The 26952-nt window shown below is 33.6% G+C and overlaps 1 protein-coding gene across 9 annotated transcripts in view; it reads left to right on the top strand.

Annotated features, from left to right (window-relative positions):
- Positions 1–26952, top strand: part of Trpm (transient receptor potential cation channel, subfamily M) — a 521822-nt gene that overhangs the window by 364932 nt on the left and 129938 nt on the right. For 5 of the 9 annotated variants that reach the window (XM_075313652.1, XM_075313649.1, XM_075313650.1 and 2 more), the window contains one exon: positions 10876–10958. In XM_075313652.1, coding sequence (XP_075169767.1) covers positions 10876–10958 — 83 coding nt within the window. Of the gene's footprint in view, positions 1–23; positions 544–10875; positions 10959–26952 lie in introns of those variants that run through there. The other 4 variants (XM_075313647.1, XM_075313646.1, XM_075313645.1 and 1 more) reach the window with 2 other exon arrangements.

The raw sequence follows: 26952 nt of genomic DNA, 5'->3' as shown, positions 1-26952 counted from the left end.
AGCCGTTATAGCACGCGTTAGTAAACATTCGGAGAAACACGGAAGTTGAAGTTAAATCGTGACCCTCAACTACCAAGAACAGCTGTGATTCCTGAGATAATTTTGTCTCCGTCGTTGCTTTCACTGCGCTCGGGAAAGCAAACATGTTTTAGTCTAACGCTTGTTGCCTGATTCATGTTGTGGGGACAGTGCATAAAAGGAGCTTTAATATTCTTGCAGAGAACTTTAATTAAAACCACATTGTCTAATTAACCTTCGTGCTCTTCGGTTTTAAGCGTTGCCATTACTGCGGTCCCCACAATGCCTGTGGATTCACCGCAATTAGCACAGAAATATTTGAGGCGTGTGTCCAAAGACTTTTCTACAGTACGTCGGTTCAGCACAACTCCCTTAGATGCCACCGAACTCCCAACGCCACAGGGCATTCGAACTCGCCGTCGTCATGCCCGCAAACGTTCTTCCATTTCGTCGACACTTAGCAAAGTGCTGATATTAAATGTCCGCGATTTATTGCGAGCTCCCGATCCCCAGGATAATGGTGAGGTATGGTAGTTATTGTCTACATCTCTATTGCAAATTCACTTCAGGGTTTTGTCACAAATACCCGGTTTAGGATGGGCCGAAATATTCTGCATTTATTCTTAGGAATGGGAATTTCAACAAGGCTCTTCAATAAAATGATGGGTTCGGTCTTTGTGTGGTGAGAGAGCGAAAGCAATGAAAAGATATAAATTCAATTATCATCAGATAATCTTGTGAAAAATGTTAAGAAAATCAGGCTGTGCCGAATTTTAGACCTATCGTACAGAACTATTCTTTAATCGAATTTGAGGAGGAATTCTACATAGGTCAAAATCTTTTTTATTCTATAAATAAAAAAAAAGTGCTTGGCAAAGTGATTATTAAAGTTTTAATAAAATGTGATTTTTTAAGTTCTACACCGAACAAAGTAAACTGTTTTATAGGAAGAATAATTTTAAATCGTACTGAGATTTCCACAAACCGTTGTTAGAATCAGGAAAGATCAGTGCATTGTTGTACTTTTTAACTGCAGTTGACGAAATTACACCCTCTCATAGCAGAACAAATTAATTGAATGTAAAGAAGACCATTATTGGCGCCATAACATGACCATTTTAACCATACTGTAGTTCATTCTTACTATTTTTGGGAATCGTATGAACATTTTCATTTGCTTCAATTCAGATTGAACTTATCTGTGCGGTCATTGAACTTTATACCCACTGTTAGTAAAATTTAATTGAGCTTTGGAAAATTTCGCAAAAAAATAATAAAGTTTAACTTTAAACACCGTGGTGCAATGGTTAGCATGCCCGCCTTGCATACACAAGGTCGTGGGTTCGATTCCTGCTTCGACCGAACACCAAAAAGTTTTTCAGCGGTGGATTATCCCACCTCAGTAATGCTGGTGACATTTCTGAGGGTTTCAAAGCTTCTCTAAGTGGTCGTTCGGAGGTCCCTTGTCATTGAGATTAACATGGAATCGGGCAGCACTCAGTGATAAGAGAGAAGTTCACCAAAGTGGTATCACAATGGACTGAATAGTCTAAGTGAGCCTGATACATCGGGCTGCCACCTAACCTAACCTAACTTAACGTAACTATAAACAAATATTTTTTTTTTTAATTTAGCGTTAGTTTAACCACAGACATGTTTTTCTGTGTATAGAAAAAATTATTCAAAATAAATAAAAATATAAAACAGAAAAACGCACGAAATCCTTATTTGAATCGATAATACAGTCGATATAATTTAATGTGTGAAGACTATTTCATGGAAATGTTGACCGCGATAGCGCCTCAAATGGTCTATCAGCTTAGTCCTATTTTGGCAGACATGAGCTTTAACATAGGCCCACAAAAATAGTCTAAAGGCGTTAAATCGCGAGATCTAGGCGGCCAATTACCAGTCCCGAACGTAAAATAAAATGTTCACCGAATTCACCTCTCAATAACTCCATTGTTACAAATGCTGTATGGCATGTGGACCCGTCTTGTTGAAACCACATGTCAAGCTCTTGCATTTTGTTCAAAAAACAAGTTGGATATCATCTCATGGTAACGCTCACCATTCACATTTACGTTGTGATTCCCATCATCTGTGAAGATTATAGGATTTTTACTCCAAAATCGACAATTCTGCTTACTTACGTACCCATTGAGGCAAAAATAGGCCTCGTCGCTGAACACAATTTTACGATAAAAAACGCACGATGATCTTTCTTAACAGAGCACGCATTTTGATAATAAAATTCAATAATTGGCAAACGTTGTTCATTTGTAAGACTATTTATGGTTAACTTAACATACAGATGTTTGACAGAGAAACTGAACTCGAAACGGGCGTCAGCTATTTAAACCAGCGTTGGAAAAAAGATAATAACTTAAAAATCGCCCCTCAAAAACAATAAGCAAATACACATAAATAAAAATATATATATTATTAGTGAAGTTTCCCAATATCGTTGGCGTTAGCGGCATTTGGTTGGATTAAGGTCAAGAGAGAGAAGTTCACCAATATGGTATCACAATGGACTGAATAGTCTAAGTGAGACTGATACATCAGGCTACCTCCTAAGCTAACCTAATCTAAGGTCGACTTGACTTCTAATTCAGATTTTTTTTCAAAATTAAAGAAATCGTCTTTAAATTTGTTTACTTTTCGTAACTTGACTACAATGTAAAAATGCGTTCGAAAATAAGAGAAACAGCAGAAAAAATTTGGTTTCCTAGCATCAATTACCCAAAAATTATGTTAAAAGATAATTATATATTAAATTTGTCCTTGCCTCAATTCTCCGCTTCATTGGCTCGGAATCAATACCATTATCATTAGTGAAAAGACAAAATCTTTGGAATCGGGCAAGCTTTTTTTCAGTGCATGCACACTCACAAGGTTGAGTGCGTGAATAGTCTAAAAACTTGTACGCGAGTCACGAAAAAATCTCCTCGTACAAGATTTTTGCAAAATCAAACTCACGAACACAATCATTCATACTCGTGAGATTCATAACGTTCACGATATCAATCACACCCACACGATTTTACTGACGCTGACGACATCAATAAAGTTCTCAATTTCCATCAAACTGGCAATTTCTATCACTTTTTGATGATTCTAGTGTGAGAGTAATTTCCTCCCTTGGTGCGTGTTCGTGAGTAAAATTCCTGCGTCGTGAGTCGCTAATAAAAATCATAAAATTAAACTAAAACCAAAATTTCTTTGCTATAAACACAAGTTAAATTTAAGTTCACATTTTAACGTTTTCCATTTTGTCACTTTTGCTATTGGTTTGAGAAAATGTGTTCATCGATTCTCTTTTAGGATAAAATTTCTTTGAATCGCATAAATCACATCGTTTCACCCTTATATGTTTGCCACCACAGTTCAAACTTTGCATTGTCTTCATTATAGTTCTATGTTAAATTTATACTCTAGTATGAAACATTTTTTATCAATAAAGCCCAAGCGCCTTACCGTGTTCGGTAAGTGAGTCTCGCACTTCATGATTTTTCTCCTGACCATGGATGGCTGTTAACTTGTTTGAAAACGCAAATAAAGTTTGGAAAATATTTAAGACAAAGTTTAACTGAAGTTAAGTAGCAAGTTTTCTTCTGATAGAACAGTTGCACCCACTATACACTAAACAGAAAAATGCTTGTTCTTAAATTACTGATGAGATTTTTCTGAGGTGAAGATTTTTAGTGAATTGAAAAAAAAACTTTTCCATAGAGTTGGTCAATTCAACGTTGGAATGGATACCTCGGCATCAAAGAAATAGTATTCGATCAAAATCACTTTGTCTTAAATAAATCAAAAAAATTGTTTTCAGTATTGGTGAAATCATTTGTTAACTTAATAATATTTGAAATTTTACCTTAAAGCCGAAAAACATTCACAAGTATAAGATTTTGTAGAAAGACTGGAAAAAGTGTTCTAAGGATTTTTGGCCGGAGCCAATATCAAAATTTTTACCGATATCCGAAGGAATGTGTGTCAGTGGATTCTCAGTGTAGATTCGTTATAAAGGTTTCTTCCATCCTATTCAACAACTAACCGAAAATGCTAAAGTTTCTTGCAGCATTACTTTCAATCCATTGGCTCTAGGAAAATTGGTTGATGGTATTATTTGAAATTTGTTCGTTATTAGGATACGCGCTTGCCTTTCCTCAAATTGAATTAAATTAACTATGGATAGATAACAAAAAGCTGCCAACCCATAGAGCTGTAAATAATATGGAAGAAAACATTTTAATCCAAATTAAGCTATATACACTGGTAGAAAAAGTTTCGTAATGTTAAAGATATTTATCACAATGAATTTTTTCATTATTGCAATGGACTTTATATTTAATAACATCCTTTGTGTGTGTTACTAATTGTTCCTCTTTACCCTTTCACTACCGAAATAAACTTAGTGTTAAAAACTTAAAATTTTCTTCTGGTTTTACTTGTACTAATAGCATGTGGAATACAAATTGTAATTTTTAATTACTTAAAAAGCTATATGGGAAATTCAAAATTTTGGATCCAAGTAAACTTTTTTACATATCACAGAAAAAATATCACAAACATTTTTCCAATTAAAATATTAATTGCATTTTAAAAAATATTTATTTAAACAAAAATTAATTGAATCAATTAATTTTTTAATTGGAACAAATAATTTTTTAATTGACTTTGTTGATTGATACTATTTTTTCATGGGATGTTTTATGATAGTTGGGCACTTAAACGCCACTACGGCATTCGATATCGAATTCATAATCGTATCGAAAAAATTGTCGATACGATTAAAAGTTTGGATCACGCCATTCAATCGGAATTTGATGCAATTTCTCTAGCATTGCCAACAGCAGAATAAAATGAAATGACAAAATTAAGTTAGCGGCACAAAATAGAATGTAGAAAAACACATATGTTTTTGAAGATTTCAAAGTAAAAAGTAAATTATATTGCATTATATCTTATGGACCCATATCTCTTTTTACATTCCTCCGAATTCTCTCCTAATTGGAGGATGAGATTAATATAAAATACTTCGGCGACAAATAAGGAATAAAAGTGCACATTGTTAATGGGTTTGAAATGGTGTGCACTGTTAGAAAGTCACCACTTTGCAGGCTCAGTGGACGATTTCGGTTGACGAAGGAGGCGTTCAAATGGAAAATATTTTTGGTGGCATGTCAACGTCAATTCTACCATTCCATCGTGGTGCAATGGTTAGCATGCCCGCCTTGCATACACAAGGTCGTGGGTTCGATTCCTGCTTCGACCGAACACCAAAAATTTTTCAGCGGTGGATTATCCCACCTCAGTAATGCTGGTGACATTTCTGAGGGTTTCAAAGCTTCTCTAAATGGTTTCACTGCAATGTGGAACGCCGTTCGGACTCGGCTATAAAAAGGAGGTCCCTTGTCATTGAGCTTAACATGGAATCGGGCAGCACTCAGTGATAAGAGAGAAGTTCACCAATGTGGTATCACAATGGACTGAATAGTCTAAGTGAGCCTGATACATCGGGCTGCCACCTAACCTAACCTAACCGCTTCACAATTGTCTGCCGTCTTAAAACTTTTTGCCAGTGGAAGCCTTCATCATTCACTATTCTTACAAGGTGGTCCAGAAGCGTTATGTTGTCACGGAATGGTACGGTAATTGGTTGATCACAAACTCTGGGTTTTCGATCTAGCATGTGCACTTTATATATGGTTCTTTCCCAAGCGTGGATACTCGCTCCCGAACAAGACTATGACCAATTTTTGTTTAACTTTTATTGGAGTTGCATTAGTCCTATATATTCAAAATATGTTCATTATATGTAAATTTACTACAAATTAGCAACAATTCGAACCAAAACTAATATATTTACTATTCCTATATGGCGAAAACAATGTAAAAACTGTTGAAAAATATTTTACGATTGCAATTTACCAATCGAAAATATTGTCGATCAAAAAAACTCAATATCGACTCCCGTAATCCGAAGAAATGGGAGCCACCGTGGTGCAATGGTTAGCATGCCCGCCTTGCATACACAAGGTCGTGGGTTCGATTCCTGCTACGACCGAACACCAAAAAGTTTTTCAGCGGTGGATTATCCCACCTCAGTAATGCTGGTGACATTTCTGAGGGTTTCAAAACTTCTCTAAGTGGTTTCACTGGAATGTGGAACGCCGTTCGGACTCGGCTATAAAAAGGAGGTCCCTTGTCATTGAGCTTAACATGGAATCGGGCAGCACTCAGTGATAAGAGAGAAGTTCACCACTGTGGTATCACAATGGACTGAATAGTCTAAGTGAGCCTGATACATCGGGCTGCCACATAACCTAACCTAACCTAATCCGAAGAAATTTAGATTTCTTTCTCGATATCGAATGCCGTGATTAGCCCCCTGAATCGGAATTTTCGTTTCATTTATTTAATTATTTTCAGAGTTTGTAACGCTTGGTTTTTATAGTGTTTTGATGTGAAATATACTTCTAATATTTCGAAGACGATTGTTTTATGTCCCAAGCAGCGTTGCCAATTTAGCTATTTTGCCGCTTGATTTGGCTTTTTTTGAAGTCGTTTAACGGAAAAATGCGTTTAGCTTTTACTTTTTTCTGGCTTTTTTCATGACTCTTTTAGCTAGTTTTAGCTGTTTTTATTTTCGACGTGTTTCTATTGATAAAACGGCGTTTTTACTAAGCCTTGAAACATTAACCCTCCAATGCCCCAATTTTTTTGCCAGCTTATTAAATTTTCAATGTTAACGACACAAAAGCAAGAAAACTAAACAAGAAAAAAATATACGGTAAAATTCTTCAGTATGTGCTGCAAAGCCTCTTGAACAGTTTCAACAAAGTTTTCTTTTTATTTTACCCATTTTGTTGTCTTAAGGAGTGTTTTACTAAAAGTTTCATTATTAAATGAAGCCCGCCTAAAGGCGGGATTGGGCATTAGAGGGTTAATAATGATTGCCGCCATTATGAGGGAGATTTTTGCAGCAAATACATCTTGTTGTACATCTTGTTGTTTTTTTCCTCATATTCACAAAAGTTAACGTAAACTTTAAATCTACTATTACCATACACTGAAAAAAAGCATGCCCGGTTCTTTACTTTAAAAATGTTGGTATTGAATCCGAGCCAAAGACGCGGAGAATACAAGTAAGGATAATTTTAAGACACAATTCTCTTTTAAATTTGGTTTTTGTGTACTTGTTTTCAGGAAGCAAATTTTAATTTTTAGCTTTTTCAGCTTTTTTCGTCGTATGCTATTAAAGTCCTTTAAAAACGAGTTAATGACAACTTTATTTCCCTAATTAAGACTCGACTTTCAGTAGAAATTATGCTATGTTTCAAGTAAAAAACGTCTTTAAAATAAAGTGTTGAAAAACATGTCCTATATTTGAACGATTTTTTGCTTTGTAGTCAAGATGCAAAAAGACAACAAATTTAAAGACAATTTCATTAAATTTAAAGAATTTTTCTGAATTATTAAAGTCAAATTGACCTTAGCCCAAACATTTTTTCTTTCATGTTATGATACCCACTTTTAAGTGAAATCACTTAATTATAAGGACAATACGACTTCAGTGAAAAGTTTATCGAAATTTGGACAAGGAAAAGAACTTAATATTAGAGAAATGCGTCTTCTATGCTAAGCAAAATTTATATTCGTATTTTAAAGACATGAAATCTTTGACCTCACGACAATATTTTTTTTCAGTGTACAAATTCCTTAGATAAACTGTCAGTAAATTATTAGAAATATCCTTTTTTTCCAATTGATAATTGTTGATTAGAAATATTAGCATTTGACTCGCTTATGGTGTTCTATTTATGTTATTATAATATTCTCAAGTTATTATGTTATTACTAAGTTAAAATAATAGATGTGAATTTTTTTGTACACTGAAAAAAATGTTGTGAAGCGAAAAATTTCATATCCTTAAAATTCGAATGCGAATTTTATGCGTATAATAGCATTTATGAATTTCTCTTATGTTAAAAATGAATATCTTTACACGAAAGAAAATTTTGTTAGGCTAGGATCAATACTGAAAAATTCTTAAAATTAATGAAAAAGTCTTTAAGTTTGTGGAGTTTTTGTGTCTTGATCAGAAACCAAAATAGCGTTAAAAAACAGAAGATGTTTTACAACACTTTATTTTAAAGACGTATTTTACGTGATGCAATAATAATTTCTACTTGAAGTCGAGTCTAAATTTGGAAATTTAAGTTGTCGTTAACACGTTTTTAAAGCACTTTGAGAGCTCATGAAGAAAAAGCTGAAAAAAAAAAAAACAAATAAATAAACGAATCAATACCAAAATCATTAGTGTCAAAATCTTTGGAACCGGACATGCTTCTTTTGGAAATTGGACAATAGGTTTGTTTGGGTAATTTTCCAATAAAAGTTATTCAGTAGAAACTTGCAAGACAGTAAGAATATGTTTTACTCTCTTGGGTAAAATTAGCAAAAATGTACACGTTCACGAATTTATCATTAATTCAGCGGTTTTAAACCAATTATAACGAAACATATTGATATTTTCTAATGAATTTCTATTTCTATTCTATTTCTATACATTATGCAATATGTCGCTCATTGGATTTGTTGGTGATTAACCAGCTGAAAATTGCAAGTTTTTACTGGTTTTGTTAAATTTCAATGAAAAATGTGATTTTTGATAAAAAATTGTTTTTTTCTAGCAATTTTTTTTGGACAAATCTAGCGGTTTTTTAACAATTCTGGCAACGATGGTCCCCAGGGAAATTAACTTTAGCACAAGAAATGTAACACAATTAACCAAAAAACAACGACAAATGTATAAAAATTACTAGGATATTTTCATTTTTAACGGTGACTGCCTCCCCACTACACACACACACAAACTTGTTTGGACATGGTTGCCGCATCCATTTAATGCTTATCTAGAGCATGTAATTGTCGCGAAAACCATGTATTTGTCTTTGTAAAAATAATTTTCGAGCAGAGAAAAATGTATGCTGGCAATAAGCATTTAAATGGTTCTCAAATGCCGCAAACATGTTCTATTATTTAAATGATAGAATTTGAGACCATAACATGGTCGGGAATATCATGTACCTGACCAGGGAAAAAAGTATTTTTATAAGTTACGTACCGACATGTCTACACGCAGAGAAGAAACATGATTGTCACAACCATATTCGAAGAGCAAAATAATATGATAGGAGCTATTTTCGCGGCGACCATGTAACATTTTCACCTGCAAACATGTTGGCTCAGTGAACATGGCTCTAAGAAAAATAAAATTGTCCTCGACTAAAATGTTATTATATTGATAAAAAGTATTTTGTTTGAATCAAAAGACAATGGGCACGATCTAAAATGTTATGGTATTCGTCCAAAATGTTTTTTTACAGTTAAAAGAACATGGTCACAACCTAAAATGTTTTGATCTTTATGAAAAAAAAATTTTTCGTTGTCGAAAAAAGGACGCCACTTGAGAAAAGGAAACACAAAATTAACTTTATTTATTTGTTTTTATTTATTTATAAACTAATTAACTGTTTATTTGTATTTATAATGTCGTGCCACCAAACATCACACATTTTTACACACTCTATTTTGGTTCAATTTCAACAATAAGTGATCATTCCATATTTACTTCGTGCCCATCAAATGTACAAACACAGACATCATGTAACTGCAAATAAAAATTAATTATACCATATAGCAAAATGCAGAACAAAAAACTTTCCTTTTTTGTATTCACATAAAACCACGTGCCACTTCTGAATAAATAAATGAACACAACACACAATAATTCCATATTCTCCGTCCATTCCAAGCAACAATCAACACACGACTGACGCGCAATATGAAAATCGTGTGTATCTGCTCAATGTTTTTATAAAATTCTTTTCGCTGCGAAAAAGTTAAAAAATTAAATGATCACAAAAACAATGTACATTGTCTGTATGACCATGTAATGGTTCTACACACACAGAAAAAAACACGAAAAGAAAAATTTTTATTTTTCTTAGAACCATGTTCACCGAGCAAACATGGTTGCAGGTGAAAATGTTAAATGGTCGCCGCAAAAATAGCTCCCATCATATTGTTTTGCTCTTCGAATATGATTGTGACAATCATGTTTATTCTCTGCGTGTGCGTTTGAGTTTACACCAAAAAGCTATTTCTTTTTACTAAATTTTTTAGCTATATTTCTGTTTGTGTAAGTTTACTTGCTTCTTGCGTGAGATATTGTGTCTATACATTTCAATAAAGTACGCTAATGCAGATATTGATGAAGCCAAACCCTGACACCTGCACTACTGGTAAATTGTCGCCAGTATTTGCGAAAAATCTATTGGCCAATTATTGCAACAATGCCGATAGGGTCATTGCTAACAAAAGGCCATTCTAAATAGAGGTTCATTCATGTATAAAAAAATCTTTATTATTTTATTAATTGGTTTATTTGTGTATGTAACTGTGCTATATTGTTTGCTTAGCATAATTTAAATATCCCATTTATTTTATGATTTTCAATATTTATTTGAGAAACGTGCATACATCCATCCATCATCCCACACTATTGTAATTTAAAATATACCATGATTTGATTTAAGTCCGTATGTTATTGTGATTTCGATATTTATTTGGAATATTTATTTTGATGTGTTTTAATTTAAGCGTATGTTTGTTTGTGCCAAAACCAAACTTGTAAAAAAAATTAAAAAAATAAATAAATATTATCTTAATATTTAAACAAATAATTGAATGTATTTCGTGATACTTATATGAATTTGGTTTTATTTCTTTTCTATTATTATCTTCCCATATTGTGATCCCAAATGCCATTATACACGAAAACAGCATCAACCTCGAAGTTGGATTGAATCAAATTTCCAGAAGCGTGAATGCATTAAATTTGTGCCATGTCCCAAAGACGATACAAAGTAAGTACATATTTACAATTTACTATATTTTAATAATTATTATCAAAGTATTACTTTTCATGTTATCCTGACATCGAAATAAGCGATTAACATCCAACTACATGATTTATTTACAATTAATTATTATTGAAAAAAAAAATATTATAGAATGCGAAATTTATCACAGAAGTCACTTTGATATAAAGTTGCTTTCCTTGTCCAAAAGTCAATTAACATTTCAATAAAGTCATCTTGTCTTTAAAGTTAAGTGATTTAACTGAAAAATGTGTATCTTCACATGAAAGAAAATTTACTTTGACTTACCCAGCAAAAAAAGAGCTTCCAAAAAAGTAGTTTGGATCCCCAATCTGTGACCCGGAAGTAGTGCAAACTTGGATCATCTCCAATGAATTTTACAAGGGTTTGTCATAGGACGGAAGTACTCCATTTTTGGATCCTTTGCATTGCTTTAGAAGTTGTGCCCTGGAAGTTAATTTGAAGAAAGAAATTTAAAAAGCGAAAATTTTTTTTTTTTTTTACCAATTTCACTTTTTTTTCATCAATATGTTTTATTACACAATTATTTTCCTATTATCTAATTTTTACAATTTGAAAAACTTTTTCGCTTCGACCAGGGGTTGAACCTGGGTTTGCTGGCACCATAACAGAACGCCTTCGCACACTCAGCCACAAACGCTATTGAACATAAAGCGTAGAAAGGTCAATTGAAATGTTTGTGATATGATCGTAATACGACACCAAGGAATAACATTCTAATTGCTTCTACAGATGTTCTTTATTAGTATGAACGAAAAAATACGAAACGCAGGTTCAAATCTCACCAGCGGAAATTTTTTTGTTATATATTTTGCTAAAAAAATATTTTTTTTATGTCATACATCGTTTTTATTTTTTATTTTCGGCATATATTTTCGTATAAATATATTTTTTCCATTAAAAACCAACAAAAAAAAATTAAAAATTCTCGTAATTTGCAAAACCTTCTCAAAAGAACTTCCATGGAGGCGAAAAAGTCAAACGGCACAGGTTCAATTTTTGTTTACTTTTTTATTAATTTCTATTTTTTAGTTTTTTATTAGTTTTCTATTTTTTTGTAAAATTTAATTATACAAAATTTGCACTTAAAATACCCTGATTGCGTTCTTTCTAATACTTGTCCACAAGGACTGCGTCGGAAGTAGAAAAAAAAATCATTGGGGGATCCCAAGATGCGCTTTAGAAGAAATGTTTGTATACTTGTCCAAAATGACTGCATCGGAAGTGGAAAAAATTATTGGGGGATCCCACGATGCGCTTTAGAAGAAATGTTTGTGGACTTGTCCAAAAGGACTGCATCGGAAGTTGAAAAAACTCGATGGGGGATTCTGGGATGGGCTTTAAAAGAAAAGTTCGTGGAACAACTTCCAATTTTTTTGCTGGGTAGGTCAACTTGGCTTTAACAAGTCTGAAAAATTCTTCAAAATTAATGAAATCGTCTTTAAATTTGTTGACTTTTTGTACCTTCACTGCAAATCAAACTCACTTAGAAAATATGAGTTTTTTTGTCAATACCTTATTTTATAGACGTTCCTTACTTGAAAGATAGAATAATTTCCATTTGAAGTCGATTCTGTAGTTGGAAATTTAAGTTGTCGCTAATACACTTTTAAAGGACTTTGATTGCACATGAAGAAAAAAAAAAACTAAAAATAAACTAAAATTATTTTCCTAGAATAAAAAAACGCAAACATCATATTTAAAGGAAAATTGTGTCTTCAATCTTTACTTCCATTCTCCGCTTTTTTGGCTCGGAAACAATACTAAAATCATTAGTGTATGGACAAAGATTATTAGGGAACTTAATCAATGGGGTCAAGGAAAGAAACCCCCAGTTACAAATTTACAAAAACTTGACTATACACATTTCCGTTCGGGCGATTGAATATATCTGTCTAGGTTAGATGAAATATGGGCCTTATTTTCTAACTTCCTATGGAGAAAATATATAGGTAATATCCCCTATCTATCCCAATCTGATTTATGCCATTCAAAAGGAAGCATGTCCGCCCAGGAGGTCTATCCCACTTCCGTCTGAATCCCAAGTTTCTTTTTGCAATGGGGGTATCTCCTCTCGACAATACTTTGCTAAGGCTCGTCTATAAGAAGTAGGTCACTTATTATTGCTATGGTTTCAGATCAATCATCATTACCCACCATCCTTTTTACTCACTGAACGCGATTTGCACTTGTATATTGAAAAATAAAAATATTTTTGAAAAACCAACTATTCTCTTTCATTGATAGGCTAAGAAGTTTCCGAACCGCCCTCGTATGTTGTCTATTTGTTTTCGAAATTTTGTTTTAAAGTGTTTTTAAGACGCAATGCTAATATGTACACATATTTGAAATGATGCCTAACTCATCGGCTATTAGAAAATTTAAAACATAGATTGCAGATATCAAAAGAAAATGGAAAATGAAAAGTATCAGATTATGGCATAGATTAGATGATAATCTGTTGTGCCTTTTATTTTTTCACAAACTGAAATCGGGCGCAATTGGTCGTCTTATGTTTTAGTTCTTCCAGTTATGTTACTCTTTCTGATTAGATAAGAAAACGGTTTGGATGCAAATTCCGGAATAATGCGCCCTGCACATGGTTTTTATCTATGTGACATGCATTTAAATTATCTACAGTCTGGAGAATTTGTCTTATCACACATTTCATTGCTTATTTGGAACGGATAAGCTGTTATCGACCTTATCAAGGTGTCAAAATGTTCCGTACTATTATATAGGTTGTTTATTTAGCCTGATGACCTATATATGCTGCGAACTCAAATAAACCAAAGCAATGAAATTAAGCAAAAGATGTATTTTAAACATCATAAACTAAGATGTTGTCGAACAATGTTTAAAAGTAACAATAACAAGTATATACGGCCGTAATTTCGGCCAGGCCGAATCTTATGTACCCATGGATTGCATACAAAGTTCGACTAAAAACTACTTGGTTTTAACACTTGTCCTATGTATCTTAAAACTTCTTAACATTGTCTCCTAAATTTTAAGTTAGTCCAATTGAAGACTACGCTGAAAAAAATATTAACGTGAGCCCAAAGATTTCATTGCCTTAAAATACGAATTTTGCTTACGGTCACACTGGGTAAACATTTTACAGAACTCACACAATAATTCGTCGCTACAGTCAAACCAGCAAACATTATTAGCTCATATTGGATATATTACTCACAATAGGAGTATTTCTCAAAAATGGTATCCAGATTTTCGAAAGTGCTCCAGGTAAACAGTCTGACACTCATTTTAGGCAAATATTTGCCCAGAATAAAAGACACATTTCTCTTATATAAAGTTTTTTTCCTTGTCCAAAAGTCGATAATCTTTTCAAGGTTCGGTTAGGTTAAAGGGGCAGCCCGATTAAGTTTCAGGCTCACTTAGACTATTCAGTACACTGTGATACCACATTAACTATAAGTACCTATTGCATATGGGCACTCCTAGTTTTACCTTCTCGATTATTTTCTTCTGTTGAACCAACCAGATTATTCCAAAAACATTAGCAGACTATGTGGCCGAGTGACATTTTTGTGTGGGTGAGTTGCTCATATTTTCATGAATTTTTAACGCTCTGTATCATAGTGTAGACTGTAGGCAACATACCGTTGGAATGCCTCAAAATTAATAGAAATAAGTTCTTTAGCTCAATCACGCACTGTATCCCGTGGTTTACATACTGAGCTAATAAACTTGTAAAAATAGAACAATTACACGCAAAGAAAAAAACGTTTGGAAAACGTGTACCGAAAACGTTTTTCTTTTGTTAGATTTTTTGAATTGCTTCGAAAATGTTAAACTTTTATCACCAAAAAAATTCGTTTGTTACAAAATTTTTATTTTTTCAATAAAAAAAGTTATTTTTGAAACAACAACACAGTCCATTTCGTTTATGTCAAACACTGTTCTTTTCTGGCTTTAGGTCTTTAATAAGACACATTTTACAGTTCAACATTTAATATAGTATAATGTAATGTTGAACATTTTTTCGGAATCTTCCGAACATATCTGGAATATATGCAAAAAAAAAAACAAACAAAAAAAACTTTGGTCGAAGCAGGGATCGAACCCACGACCCTTGGCATGTAAGTCGGACGTAGCAACCACTGCTCCACGGTGCCAAACTAAATGTTTGTTTCTGTTAAATAAACTTTGTTTATTCGGTTCGTGGGCGCCGTAAGCTATGCTATATAAATATAACTTATATGGATAATTATCTATTGATGACCATAACAGGTACATAGCTCAGTGCTTACAAAGTGCATGGTCCGCGGTTCGATTCTCCGTCCAAAATTTAAAATTTATAAAATCGTATAATTTCTTCTACATTGTTGGTATTACAGGAAAAGGTGTTAAGAACTAACAATCCTCGTGGATGTGAGAAAGATGTGAGGGACAATGCAATTAGGAAAAAAAAACAATATTTTTTTGTTTTTTGAGTTTGTCTTTATGAAATTGTTTTTGCATCCTGGAAAAGAATAAACGTTTATCACAAAAAGTATATACTTTTCTTCGAAATACACTTCCTTGCAGCGATAAGCAAATGAGAAACGAACTTTGTTTGTCTAAAATTTCGTTTGGGAGGAAAGAATTATTTTTTTGCGTGTAGGTGGCACTACTTTGCTGGAAATTGATATTTATTTATTGACTATTGGTATTTACGAAAAAGTGCCGAATTGCTGTGACTTCAAAAAATAATAAAAAATTGTTGTGCTTGTGTTTTGTGTGTAATCTTGATAAATTGGAGAGGTAAGTGTTTGAGCTTTATTGTAGAATGTTCTTTTTGAACAATTTGTAGGGGGTTTTTTTTTTTTGGTAGTGGTGGCAAATAATGTTTGGCAACACACCCAATTTGTGGAAGTTTCTCTACGTGTATTTTATTTTTTTGTTATCATCTCCAATACAAAAAATCATACAAATCGGAGTTCATGAGTGATAGTGAGTTAACATATTTGTTCGAATTCAGCAGATCAAAATATATAAGAAAATCACCTCTCATCAAATTAGTGTAAAGACAAAATCTTTGGAATCGGGCATGCTGTTTTTTCAGTGTATGTTAGATAAAAAAGACAGATAAAATACACATATGAGACAATTTACTTTGGTTTCCCTTTTAGGTTTGAGTTTTACGTACTAGATTCTAGAAAACAAATTTTATTTTTGTCGTTTTTTTTTCAATTTTATCAAAGTCCACGCCAAACTTAAATTTCCAAATTGAGATTCGACTCCAAGTAGAAATTATGCTATGTTCCGCGTATAAAACGACTTTGAAATAAACTAGTCTACACAGACTAGTACAAAAAGCCTAAAAGGCGATTTCATTACTTTAAAGTATTTGTGAGGATTATTAAAGCCAAGTTGACCTTAGTCAAACAAAATTTGTTTTCATGCACAGATACCCAGTTTTAAGTCGAATCACTTAACTTCACGCAAAACAAAAAAAAAGGTTTGAAAAACGTGTACCGAAAACGTTTTTCTTTTGTTTGAGTTGTTTGAATTTCTTAAACAATTGCAAAATTTCATAATTATTTTTTCCAACAAAAACAAAAAAATTTTGATCCAAAAACACAGTCCATGCCATTTATATCAAGCTCTGTTCTTTTCTTTTGAGGTTTCATTATAAAAATTGAATATAGTAGTTTGTAATGTCGAACATCTTTTCGAAATCTTCCGAACATTTTTGGAATATATGTACACTGAAAAAATTATTTACGTGATATTAAAGATTACGCAAACTCAATTTTAGTATGCGCAATTTACACGCTATTAAGGACAAATTTCTTTAAAATAATGAAATTTTAATTAAAAGAAAGTTTATAATCTTTGCTTCAAAAAATGTTTTTATTAAATTTAGGACACACATTTTGAAAATTTGCATCCCTTCGTTAAAGTTGCATGTTTTTAAACTAAGGCAAATTTTCCTTAAAGTAAAGAAACACTTTTTTGATTTAAGGAAATCATCCTTAAATTAACTGAAATATTGAATTTTTAGATTTAAGATAAAAACGCTTCAAATATAGGCTAATACTTATTTTGCGGATTTAGCATCTTTGGTTTAAAGGTTTTTTTTTTTGAATTAAGAAAATATTTTTTACTTCGAAGTAGCCATCATAATTTGGATTTTTAAACTGGCATTTGTTTGTATGGGAATAGTTTTTATTAATATACCGGAAAAAAAGAATGAAAATTCGATAAATGAGATCTGTATCCTAAATTTAGTTTTATAGATCCTAGATTTAAAGCCAGATAGGTCGCAAAAAAAAATTTCCTTATTTTAAAGAACCCGCATCTTTGGCTCGAAATTAATACCAAAATCCTTAAAGGAAGGTCAAAATCTTTGGATCCAAGTAATTTTTTTTGAGTGTATGTACAAATTAGAGGTGTGCATGTGAGTAATAGTTTACTCACGCTCACGCACACTCACGAAAGAAAAATCTTACTCACGCACGATATTGATTGGTAGGACTCACACTCACGCATACTCACGAAAAGAAAAATTGTACTCACGCACACTCACGCACGAAAATGTCGTGACTCACGAACAATTTTTTGAGTAATTTACCTTAGCAACGTGTCTGAAAACATGAGCATTATTAAAATCGAGAGCGTTATTACACTCTTCACATCCAAGGCGTCACTAAAATTGTAAATGAATTTAACTCTTAAGCGTTTTATGTTGGTGAGCGTAAATCTTTACTCACGCACACTCACGAAGGTAATATTTTCGTGACTCACGCTCACGCACGACATTTTGGTTTGTTAATCACGCTCACGCACACTCACGCTGTTGCCATGAGCGTGACTCACGCGAGAGTCACGACAATTTCGTGTCACGTGCACATCTCTAGTACAAATATGTAAAAAACGTTTGGTTTTCTGTCGAAGCAAGGATTTAATGCACGATAAAAAAATGTTTGTGAGTTGGTCTTACATCCTGTAAAAGAATCAACAATTATTAAAAAAAAAAAAAACAGTCTAAGCTCGAATAACTTATTTAGCGAAAATCCAGTTTAAGGAACTTCCAAGTTCTTAACATTAAGTATTCTAAATAGCGAAAGAATAACAAAATTTATGTTCGATTTTACGAAAAAAAAAAATCCGACTTCACAGAGTTTAGTTGTAATTACACTATGGTCTTTGTATTAAAACGAATGAGTCGAAATAAACATTCTTTAGACAAAAATCAATCAATATATATAAAATTCAAAGTATATTTGTTTGTTTGTATGTTCCGGGTAGGCTCGGAAACTGCTGAACCAATTTACTTGAAACTTTCAGAGATCGTAGGTGGCGCTCATTTTTTGAAACCTGGTGGAGAGGGACCTCCCCTTTGTCCGATTTTTTGATAATTGGACCAAAGTTGACCGATTTGCTTGAAATTTTCATTGCAGGGGTTGGCATATAGACAAAGATCCGCTACTTTATATTTCGATAATTGATGGCGGAGGGGGACCTCCCCTTTGTTCGACTTTTTTTAAAGTACTGTGAAAATAACTAAAATTCTCAAAATTATCTGAAATTTACAAAGAACATGCGGTGTGGTTATGAAATTAATATGGGATACCTGATGGGTTCATTTGTGGACGGGGACGTCCCCCTTGCCCTACTTTTTGAAAATTGTAACAAAATTATGCAATTTGCTTGAAATTTTCATTGAAGGTTGGGGTTGGCATCTAGACAAAGACCCGCTGCATTAATTTTCGATATTTGGTCGCGGAGGGGGACCTCCACTTCGCTCGACTTGTTTTAAAGTACAGTGAAATCAAAACTAAACTCCCCCGACTGAAATTTTACGAAAAAAATGGGTGAGGTTATGTAATTTATATCAGGTTCCTGATTTTTTAATATTTGGTCGGGGGGCAAAAAGGGCCTAGGGGAGACATCCGCTACTCTTAAGTACATACAGAGAAACAATTAAACTTTACCAAGTTACTTGAAATTTACAGAGGACTGGGGAGAGGTTACGATATTAATATTTGATACCTGATTTTTTGATATTTGGACGGAAGAGGGGCCGCCCCTTGCCCCGCTTTTTGAAATTTGGGCTTATAATTTGCTTGACATTTTCTGGGACGTTTACTAAAGATACTCTACATTACTTTTCGATATTTGGTCGGGGAGGACCTCCTCTAAAACTAAAAAAAAACAAAAATTCTTAAGTTTTCTTGAAACTTACAAAGGCAGTGGGAGAAGGTCCCTTTAAAACAATAGAGCAAAATTTAAACTTCTCCGATCTACTTGAAATTTACAGGGAACGTGGGAGGAGGTGATTAAATTAATACGTAATTTTTAAATTAGTATATGATTTTTCGATATCTGGTTGGGGAAGAGGAAAATTGAAATAAACTTTGTCGATTTACTTCGATAGAATTTATAGGGACCATTGAGTAGTTTGTGAAATTAATATAGGATACGTGATAGTCCGATATCAGGTCGGAGTGGAGTGAAGGTGGGGAGAGCGTTCCCTTTTGTCGGTTTTTTTCTTAAATTGAAAATAGAGGGTTGTCCATAAATGGGAACTCGTTACATAATTTTATGATTTTTGCATAGGCTTCTGCCAGACTTCTTTTTAGCAAAGAACTTAAATTTACATGAAATTGGCAGCCAACGTAGAGGGTGCATCATTTTCCGGTATGTTATATGTTCGGGAAAGGGATGTTCGCCATGTCCAACATTTTAACAAATGTTAATGTGGTAAAGGATACCTTTCCTTGACAAACCACACTTAAAATTCACAAGAAATATAGAAGATTGTCCAACTACTTGAATATAGAACATTATTTAAAAAATTTGGTGGAAAGGGTACAACCTCTCCCCGACATTTTTTAAGACGAACCATTTTACATATGCATATCAGCCGTATTTGTACCTATAAACGAAAAAAGGTAGTCCGATTTGTTTGAAAGAATTCAAATCTTTTCGAATTTCTTTTCAGCAACAAGGATATGGTTGACTATGTTAACGCAAAATGTGCCTACAAATACGTTTCGGAAGGCGTAGCGAAGCGGGTCGGGTTACGTTAGTATTTTTAGAAAAATAGTGTAAACCTTTCGGAAAACAAGAGATGAGAGATTCCATCAAATGTCTGGAAAATGGTATAAAATGCCCTGTCATTGAATACCGTTTTCGTAGGATAGATTACCCAGCAAAAAAAGCGTCGCCAAAAAAGTAATGAAAATGTTCTTTTTGGATCCGGAAGTGGTGCAAAATTGACTCAGAAGCGATGAATTTAACATGGGCTTGTCATAGGACAGAAGTCCTCCATTTCAACAGCCGTTGCACTAAATTTGCATCACTTCTTTAGGTGTGATCCAAATTCAATGTTTTGGATGTATATTAAAAAATTCTGTGATATTTTGTGAAATAAATAATTTTTATATTTTTTTATAATTTTTAATGGATTGTAACGCTTGTCGGAAACATTTGACCTCAAATATTTTCAAAAATTCACAATTTTTTCAGATTGGATTTAGCATTTTTTTTCGACAAAATTTAAATGATTTGTACCATTTTATGAATTCTTACTCTGGTTTTAACCTATTTGAAACAAAAAAACTTTAAATTACCTATTAAAAGTATGAAAAAACCAAGATATAAAAAATTGAATTAAAAGAACTTCCTGGGTAGTTAATAGTTAATCATTGGGAGTGCATCTTCTGGTGCTTTTAAAGTTGTGCATTTGGAAGAACTTCCAAATTTTTTTGCTGGGTAGGTTAGGTATAGAGGCAGCCATATATTTTGGTCTAAGTAGCAATTCAGTCTAGTGTGATGCCACAGGTGCTGAAGTGTTCTATTATAAATGCTTCCCTATTCTGTACTTAGCTACGTGAGAAAAAGTTCTATAGAAATAAATTTTGGAGAAAATTTTCTGTAGAAATAAACTTTGGAGAAAATTTTCTATAGAAATAAAAGTTAAAATATTGTTATAGTAATAAAATTTGGAGAAAAAGTTCTGTAGAAATAAAAGTAAAAGACAAAATAAGTAAGTAAGTAAGACAAAATTTTCTATAGAAATACAATTTTGACAATTTTTCCTATAGAAAAAAATTTTGAAAATTTTTTCTATAGAAAAAAAAATTGGCAAAACTTTCAATAGAAAAAAAAATTTTGACAATTTTGTCTATAGAAATAAAATTTTGCAAATAAGATTTTTTTGGAAAAAAATTCTCCATATTTTGGAAGATTATTTTTAGCTCGAGTGATCCTAACGCTGTAGACACTACCTTCTCTTTATAAAAATATATATACCACACTATATGGGCGAAGAAATAAGCAGGGACCTGGCCCAGGTCTTATAATTTTCCTAAATACTCATGAATTTTTTTCTCACATAACGAAAAGTAAGATTTTCCATGAAACTTAACTTTAAAAATTTCCGTTCGATTTAACGAATTTTTCTAAATAACGAAAGGGCCTGACAATATATCGTTCGTAAACCGAGCTTCGACTGTATATGATTTTCTTCCAAACAAATTTGCTTAGTGTGAAAAGCAAATGGGAAACGATGTTTGTTTATGTAAATTTTCGTTTGGGAGCACATATTTATTTTTTTTGCGTGTACAGTATTGCGCATTTTCTTTTGTTATAATAATGAATTTACCATAATTTAATGGATAATAGAAAATTTATTTATTTGGGAAAAAGGTGAAATTTCTATTGGAATAAAATATGGCAATATATCATAAAAACACTTCTAACATTTAAGCAATAAATCACATTTGCATCAATAATTTGGGTATTTTATTCTGTGCTGCTTTACTTGCAATGGTAACTAAATTTAAATAAAGGGTGATTTGTTAAGAGCTTGATAATTTTTAAAAAAAAAAAACGCATAAAATTTGCAAAATCTGATCGGTTCTTTATTTGAAACGTTAGATTGGTCCATGACATTTACTTTTTGAAGATAATTTCATTTAAATGTTGACCGCGGCTGCGTCTTAGGTGGTCCATTCGGAAAGTCCAATTTTGGGCAACTTTTTCGAGCATTTCGGCCGGAATAGCCCGAATTTCTTCGGAAATGTTGTCTTCCAAAGCTGGAATAGTTGCTGGCTTATTTCTGTAGACTTTAGACTTGACGTAGCCCCACAAAAAATAGTCTAAAGGCGTCAAATTGTTCTCCGAAGTTTTCCCTCAAAATGGCCATAGAATCGCGAGCTGTGTGGCATGTAGCGCCATCTTGTTGAAACCACATGTCAACCAAGTTCAGTTCTTCCATTTTTGGCAACAAAAAGTTTGTTAGCATCGAACGATAGCGATCGCCATTCACCGTAACGTTGCGTCCAACAGCATCTTTGAAAAAATACGGTCCAATGATTCCACCAGCGTACAAACCACACCAAACAGTGCATTTTTCGGGATGCATGGGCAGTTCTTGAACGGCTTCTGGTTGCTCTTCACTCCAAATGCGGCAATTTTGCTTATTTACGTAGCCATTCAACCAGAAATGAGCCTCATCGCTGAACAAAATTTGTCGATAAAAAAGCGGATTTTCTGCCAACTTTTCTAGGGCCCATTCACTGAAAATTCGACGTTGTGGCTCGTTAGTAAGTCTATTCATGATGAAATGTCAAAGCATACTGAGCATCTTTCTCTTTGACACCATGTCTGAAATCCCACGTGATCTGTCAAATACTAATGCATGAAAATCCTAACCTCAAAAGAATCACCCTTTACAAATACATATTGGTGCAGAATGTTGCAGTAAATCTTTGCTAAAATAAAAAATATATTTATTACCAGTATCCTCAGTTAAAGGACGAAACCATAATTTGTGATTCGTGAGATATTTTGATATAATCTTCTATGAAGCACATGAATGTTTATAGATGTAGGCAATTTATTGGAAAACCAACAGCTGTACGTATTCACTTTGATTTCCCAAAAACAAACAAACGACTGCAATTAAAGGAGCATGAACAGAGAATTAACAATTCTTTTAAGTATCTTAACAGGCGCTTACATCTTCCAGAAATGGTGCTATGAGATATATCCAAGTCAATATATGGTTTGCTTAATCCAAATTCATTGCATTTTCATCTCTTTTAGAATTTGCGTTTGATTCTTTTTTCAAACAAAATTAAAACTTTTAGACAATATGTAGGAGTTAAATTTCAAATATTTGGGATATATTATATTTTATTATACACAATACAGGCTCCCACATCAGCTCGCTGGAATTGCATTCGACCAAAATATTTTTCTGGACAAAAGAGATGAAAACATTTCCAATTGCCAAGTATCCTCTCTAATTAGCTACAATGTGTTTGCCAAAGAGCTACTAAATAACATAAACCGGCGGATGTATGAAGGAAAATAGAGTAGAAAAGTTATTAGTATGCTCTTATGTAAATACCTAGATCCAAACAGGGCTCATGTGAATGAAAAATCATCTTTGGGGAAAATTGTATGCATGGAATGATTTCGCTTGGGTAAATTGAATTTGTTTCGGCTGAGTCCGTTAGAAAATGCAAAATTAGTAAAATTGATGAAGTGGAGAGATTGCAACACTATTTATAAATATGTCCTGCTTACCCAATTCCAAAGATTTTGTTTTTACTTGAATTATTTTGTATTGATTCCGATCCAAAAAAACGAGGAATTACACTAACGGCGCATTTATGTTAATATGCAATTCAATTTAAAATCTGTACTTGATACTAGTACACAATCTTAATTTATTAGTTTTTCGTCATAAAGTCCTTCATAAACATGTTAAAATGTCATATCGCATTCAACTATGTCATGTTTCAAATACAATGTGAGTTTAAAATAATGTTTTGACAAAGTCTCCTATTTTTTGGAAGCTTTTCAGCTTTGTAGTCAAAATACAAAAATTCAACGAATTTAAGGACGATTTCATTAATTTTGACGATTTTTCAGAATTATTAAAGCCAAGTTGACGTCTACTCAACCAAGATTTCTTTAATGTAAAGATACGTAAAATAAATCACCTTACTCTAACGACAAAACGACTTTGATGGAAAGCTTATCGACTTTTGGTCAACTAAAAATTCTTTGTATCAGAGAGATGCGTCTTCCTTGCTACGCAAAAATGCATTCGTACTTTAAGGACATGAAATCTTTTTTACAGTGTGAGTTCACCAATGTGGTATCACAATGGACTGAATAGTCTAAGTGAGCCTGAAATATCGGGCTGCCACCTAACCTAACCTACAGTGTGCATTAATTGAATATAGTTAGAGACATTTTTGATTTAAAGAATACGTCCTTAAATTAACTGAAATATTGAATCTTTAAATTTAAGATAAAAACGCTTCAAATGTAGGCTAAGACTTATTGTGAGCATCTCCCATCTTTAGTTTAAAGTTTTTATACCCTCCACTCCACCATAGGATGGGGGTATATTAACTTTGTCATTCCGTTTGTAACACATCGAAATATTGCTCTAAGACCCCATAAAGTATATATATTTTGGGTCGTGGTGAAATTCTGAGTCGATCTGAGCATGTCCGTCAGTCTGTTGAAATCACGTTAACTTCCGAACGAAACAAGCTATCGGCTTGAAACTTGGCACAAGTAGTTGTTATTGATGTACGTCGGATGGTTTTGCAAATGGGCCATATCGGTCCACTTTTACGTATAGCCCCCATATAAACGGACCCCAAATTTGGCTTGCGGGGACTCTAAGAGAAGCAAATTTCATCCGATCCAGCTGAAATTTGGTACATGGTGTCAGCACATGATCTCTAACAACCATGCGAAAATTGGTCCACATCGGTCCATAATTATATAGCACCCATATAAACCGATCCCCCGAATTGGCTTGCGGAGCCTCTAAGAGAAGCAAATTTCATCCGATCCGCTCGAAATTTGGTACATGGTGTAAGTATATGGTCTCTAACAACTGTGCAAAAATTGGTTGACATCGGTCCATAATTATATATAGCCCCCATATAAACCGATCTCCCGATTTGGCTTGCGGAGCCTCTAAGAGAAGCAAATTTCATCCGATCCGCTCGAAATTTGGTACATGGTGTTAATATATGGCCTCTAACACCCATGCAAAAATTGGTCGAAATAATTATATATAGCCCCCATATAAACCGATCCCCAGATTTGACCTCTGGAGCCCTTGGAAGAGCAAAATTCAAAATTCATTATCCAACAACCATGCAGGAATTGGTTCATATCAGTCCATAATTATATATAGCCCCCATATAAACCGATCCCCAGATTTGACTTTCGGTGCCTTTTGGAGAAGCAAAATTCATCCGATCTGGTTGAAATTTGGTACGTGGTGGTAGTATATGATATTTAACAGCCATGCCAAAAGTGGTCCATATAAGTCCATAATCATATATAGCCCCCATATAAACCGATCCCGAGATGTGGTTTTGGAGCCTCTTGGAGGAGCAAATTTCATCCGAGTCAGTTGAAATTTGGTACATTGTGCTAGTATATGGCCGTTAACAACCATAGGTTAGGTTAGGTTATGTGGCAGCCCGATGTATCAGGCTCACTTAGACTATTCAGTCCATTGTGATACCACAGTGGTGAACTTCTCTCTTATCACTGAGTGCTGCCCGATTCCATGTTAAGCTCAATGACAAGGGACCTCCTTTTTATAGCCGAGTCCGAACGGCGTTCCACATTCCAGTGAAACCACTTAGAGAAGCTTTGAAACCCTCAGAAATGTCACCAGTATTACTGAGGTGGGATAATCCACAGATGAAAAACTTTTTGGTGTTCGGTCGTAGCAGGAATCGAACCCACGACCTTGTGTATGCAAGGCGGGCATGCTAACCATTGCACCACGGTGGCTCCCAATAACAACCATGCCTAACTAGGTCCATATCGGTCTATAGTTATATATAGCCCTCAGATAAATCGATCCCCAATCACACAAAAATTGATCCATATCAAGTTCATAATTGTATATAGCCCCCATATAAGCGACCCCCATATTTCTATTCTGGCCCTCTACCACGTATGGACTAACTCACAATTTATAAAACGATGTTAAGAAGTTTTAATATACCACAACCCAAGTAATTCGATTGTGGATGACAGCCTTCGTAGAAGTTTCTACGCAATCCAAGGTGGAGGGCAGGGCTGTGGAGTCGGAGTCTTGGAGTCGGAGTCTTGGAGTCGGAGTCTTGGAGTCGGAGTCTGAAGATTTTGCTGAAGTCGGAGTCGGAGCCGAAGTCGTAGAAATTTTGATCGACTCCGACTCCGGCGAAACAAACATTGAAAAACACTTCCTATCTTTGTAACTAAAGAAATATTTCGACAAATTAGATTCCCTTAGGGTTTTTAATCGAACAACGAAAAACGAATTAACGGATTTCAGGCCATTCAAAGTGTATTTATATGGTGAAATTTCACGGTGATATAAAAAGTAGGTTTTACTAGAATATGGGATGAATTAATAAATTGTATTGTCCATTTTTAACATATTAAAATATCGGTTTTTGACTCTACTCTTGATAAAGGTACAATTTTAAGGTAATATAGCAGTAGAACCTAACGTTCTAAATTTTTTTGGCAGGCAATTTTGTGATATAGCACCTACATATAAACCCATCTTCCGATTTGTTTGAAGAAATTTTCCCCAGTCTAATATTTCTAAGAAATTTTGAATTTAGAGTTATTTGAGATCCATAAATAAATGCGGAAATTTCCCATTTTGTATATGGAGATAATTTCTTGAGAAATCTCCATATGGCCTTAGAAGCTGTAATTTTCAGCACGATTGCTTCATTATATATGCCCTTAGAAGCTGTAATTTTAAATTAAACTTCTGCCAACGTGCCATCTGAGCCTGTCTATTGGGAGAATGTTTGCTTCATTAAAGCCACTCGAAATTCTTTACATTAAATTAATAACCTCTAATGTTCATAACTGATATACCACTTATAAATCGGTATTTCACCATTTTATTTCTATAGAAACAATATTCGTAACTGTCCAGCTATTCCTG

The sequence above is a fragment of the Haematobia irritans genome, chromosome 5 (genome assembly GCF_050003625.1).
Source record: "Haematobia irritans isolate KBUSLIRL chromosome 5, ASM5000362v1, whole genome shotgun sequence".
Taxonomy (NCBI): domain Eukaryota; kingdom Metazoa; phylum Arthropoda; class Insecta; order Diptera; family Muscidae; genus Haematobia; species Haematobia irritans.
Note: the sequence above shows the minus strand (reverse complement) of the source record. Positions and strands in the feature narration are given on the sequence as shown.